The following is a 4020-nucleotide window of genomic DNA, read 5'->3' on the forward strand; positions in this document are numbered from 1 at the left end:
TATCTGCTGCCTTTACGTCCTTCCAGAGTAAAATTCCCTTTGTTCCTACTACAGTGGTTTAGTGTAAACACACACACACACACACACACACACACACACATACACACATACAGATAATCTGTGTGATAGCATCACCCTTGTGTTTGTATGTATATATGTGTGTGTGTGTGTGTGTGTGTGTGTGTGTGTGTGTGTGTGTGTGTGTGTGTGTTTATTTTGTATACTGTAGAACCAGGTGTGTGGTGAAGGTGTGTCTGTGTCTCTGAGCACTTTTACCCTCAACAGAAGAACAAAATCAAACTCTGTGTGTGTGTGTGTGTGTGTGTGTGTGTGTGTGTGTGTGTGTGTGTGTGTGTGTGTATTTTGTATACTGTAGAACCAGGTGTGTGGTGAAGGTGTGTCTGTGTCTCTGAGCACTTTTACCCTCAACAGAAGAACAAAATCAAACTCTGTGTGTGTGTGTGTGTGTGTGTGTGTGTGCACGTTCGTGCCCCTAATTTGATGTATGCATTTGTTTGAACTCATATACACTATAAGGTTTGTGGACAGCTGAATGCTTTGTGCTTCTTTTTGAACATCACATTCCACATTTAGTCTCCATTGTCTGTTATAAGAAGCTCTACTCCTCTGGGCAGATGTTCCACTAGAGATGTGTGGAGATTCATTCAGCTACAAGTGTGTTAGTAAAGTCAGGTACTGATGAAGGTGAGGGAGGTGAGGAGGCCTGGGGTGCAGTCAGCGTTCACATTCATTCATGTTCAGCAGGTTTAAGAGCTCTACAGCATAAGATCTTCTACTCCAGCTCATGGAAAGCGGATCTTCATGGAGCTGGCTTTGTGCACAAATGTCATGCTGAAACAGGTTTTGGGAGTTTAAGTGAAGGCAAAATTTCATGCTCCAGCAACCAAAGACATCTGATACAACAAGTTTTGTGCTAAGAGTTTGGAGAAGAACCACATTGGTCTGGAGAAGTCAGGTGTCTCTATACTACTGATTGTCTGCTCTTGGTTTGTTTTCCTGGGAGAAAAAAAGAAACCACTGGAGAACCAACAACCAGCCATGGAGCTGATCAGCCAAGCAACACAACTGTATCTGATGACACAAACACTGTAAGAGTTTTGAAGAACCATAACTGTTACTGACATCACCAACAGCCTTCACAGGACAGAGGTCAAGGTATCACAATCCATCCTTAGTAGAAGAAACATGGAGGCCAGAAGCACAAGAGATGAACCTTTTATCAGCGGTAAGAATCAGAAGTCCAGATTGAAATTCACAGTACAGAGCTGAGCCCAAGTTCTGAAACCAAGATGAACCTCTAGTAACTTTTTGGAAATGTAAAAGAGAGAACAAAGAAAGGATCTGCTCATGATCCAAAGCATACAAGCTAATCAGTGAAGCATAATGGTTGTAGAATCAAGGCTTAGGCTCGCATGGCTGTTCCTGAGACACACAACTACCATATTTTCCGGACTATAAGCCGCTACTTTTTTCCCACGGTTTGAACCTCGCGGCTTAAACAACGAAGAGGCTAATTTATGGATTTTTCCTGGGGTTTTTTCCGGTTTCACAAACTTCAATCCAAAAAAACTGAACCCGAGAACATTAGACCAATGAAATTGCGGAACGGGTTCAGGTGAACCAATGAAACTCTTTATATTAAATCAGATGCGCTCCCACTGAATCGGGCCGCACCACATCATAAATATGGATGATGTTTCTCTGACGTTTGACCTGCCGCTCACTCGGACTGTCTACAGGAAATGTGAATCATTCGTCACGCTGAAAACAACCGAGCATGAAAACACACTTCACCTGTGTTCTGAGCTGCACTGCATCGAGAGAAAAGATTCACCGATGGTGATTTTTAAACTCACGACGATGCCAAAAGATAAACTCCCGAGAGAAATAGTTGTGAAAGGAAGGAGGAAGACAGTGAACAATGACTTTCTTGGTAGGCTACTGTTTAGATACAAGCTGTGTAACAGACACTGTCTTTCATTAAAGCCTGTGTAAAGTTCATTATTTTCAGTGTAGACATGCGGCTTATAGACAGGTGCGGCTTATTTATGTTCAAAATAAAAATATTTGTAAAATTCAGTGGGTGCGACTTATATTTGGGTGCGTTTAATAGTCCGGGAATTACGGTAATCTTTATTGATGACTAGCGGAAAGTACCCGTGCTTCGCTACGGAAGGCAGAACGCTAAGCAATATGGCAATAAGCAGTAAGCACTGAGCAGGACTGGATGATCAGAGATCAGAACGTAACGTCAACAAATAACGTACTCCCCCTTTGTAGTACCGATACAGGGCAAACTGCTTTGAAATAAATTTTTATCGTGCATCTAACATCTAATAAGAAACAATGTACTAAGTTTCATTAGGATCAGTAATGTTATTTCGAAGAGTTTACAATGCGTGAGAAATCGCGTTTTTCGCGAGTTAGCCGCGATCCAGGGCGAATTTTTCAAAACCCTTTCTTAGTGAGCTCCTAAGACCCAAGAGGAAGGTATGTTCCAGAATTCATTGCAATCCGTGCAGTGGTTTTTGAGATTTTGTGATGAGTGAGTGAGTCAGTCAGTGGTATTTTAGCTTTATATATATATATATATATATATATATATATATATATATATATATATATATATATATATATATATATATATATATATAGATTAAGCAGCAGATAGAATGCAGAAACCTACAGAAACTTTGTCTGATCATTTACACAGAGCTGCATCCAATCAAGCTTAGAGGAACTTCCAATACTTCGAAAAATCATGTGGTCTTCTAGGCTAAGGCTCTAAATCATTCAACATGTGTAGATAGAAATATCTGGAAATGAAACCAGAAACTCTGATCCATCATCTCTTGATCTCAAACCCAAACTTCTAAAGCAAATAACAAGAATTAGTCTTGTGTTCCAATACCTTTGGAGGTGTGTGTGTGTGTGTGTGTGTGTGTGTTTTGCAAAAAAAACTATGAAGACTCTAAAATCTTAAATATGATTGCATTAGAATCTGATGATTCCACTTTCTTGTGTGTGTGTGTGTGTGTGTGTAGGCCAAGTGATGAGAGAGACCCTACAGTTACCGCTGATGGATACGTGGACAATTTGGCCTGTGCTGTGGACACCATACTGAAATACCGCTGTGTTTAGAGACCAACTGGGAGGAAATAAAAATGCTGATTAACAGAATTTACACTCGTTAACACTCAATAACACTAACACTAATTAATACTCAGTAATAATAAATCAGTGAATTTATCTCTGTACAGCTTCGCAGACTATGTTCTCATAAATGAACTTAACTTCATATAAAGCTCTAGTTTATATTTGTGTTAGAGCACAAACATACACAAAATCAGTGTATTTTACCAGTTTAAAGGTATATTACACCAGTTCACCAGTTTAAAGGTATATTACACCAGTTCACCAGTTTAAAGGTATATTACACCAGTTCACCAGTTTAAAGGTATACTACACCAGTTCACCAGTTTAAAGGTATATTACACCAGTTCACCAGTTTAAAGGTATACTACACCAGTTCACCAGTTTAAAGGTATACTACACCAGTTCACCAGTTTAAAGGTATACTACACCAGCTTACCAGTTTAAAGGTATATTACACCAGTTTAAAGGTATATTACACCAGTTCACCAGTTTAAAGGGAATTTTACACCAGTTCACCAGTTTAAAGGTATACTACACCAGTTTACCAGTTTAAAGGTATACTACACCAGTTCACCAGTTTAAAGGTATATTACACCAGTTCACCAGTTTAAAGGTATATTACACCAGTTTAAAGGTATATTACACCAGTTCACCAGTTTAAAGGTATATTACACCAGTTCACCAGTTTAAAGGTATACTACACCAGTTCACCAGTTTAAAGGTATACTACACCAGTTCACCAGTTTAAAGGTATACTACACCAGTTCACCAGTTTAAAGGTATATTACACCAGTTTAAAGGTATACTACACCAGTTCACCAGTTTAAAGGTATACTACACCAG

General features: G+C 39.2%; 1 protein-coding gene across 3 annotated transcripts in view; it reads left to right on the forward strand.

Annotated features, from left to right (window-relative positions):
* Positions 1 to 3201, forward strand: part of lhpp (phospholysine phosphohistidine inorganic pyrophosphate phosphatase) — a 39394-nt gene extending 36193 nt beyond the window's left edge. For all 3 annotated transcript variants that reach the window (XM_083557568.1, XM_083557567.1, XM_083557566.1), the window contains one exon: positions 3066 to 3201. In XM_083557568.1, the coding sequence (XP_083413694.1) occupies positions 3066 to 3162 (97 nt within the window). In that variant the 3' untranslated portion in view covers positions 3163 to 3201. The remainder of the gene's footprint in view (positions 1 to 3065) is intronic.
* Positions 3202 to 4020: the final 819 nt, after the last annotated feature.

This window comes from Silurus aristotelis, assembly GCF_946808225.1.
Source record: "Silurus aristotelis genome assembly, chromosome: 12".
NCBI lineage: Eukaryota > Metazoa > Chordata > Actinopteri > Siluriformes > Siluridae > Silurus > Silurus aristotelis.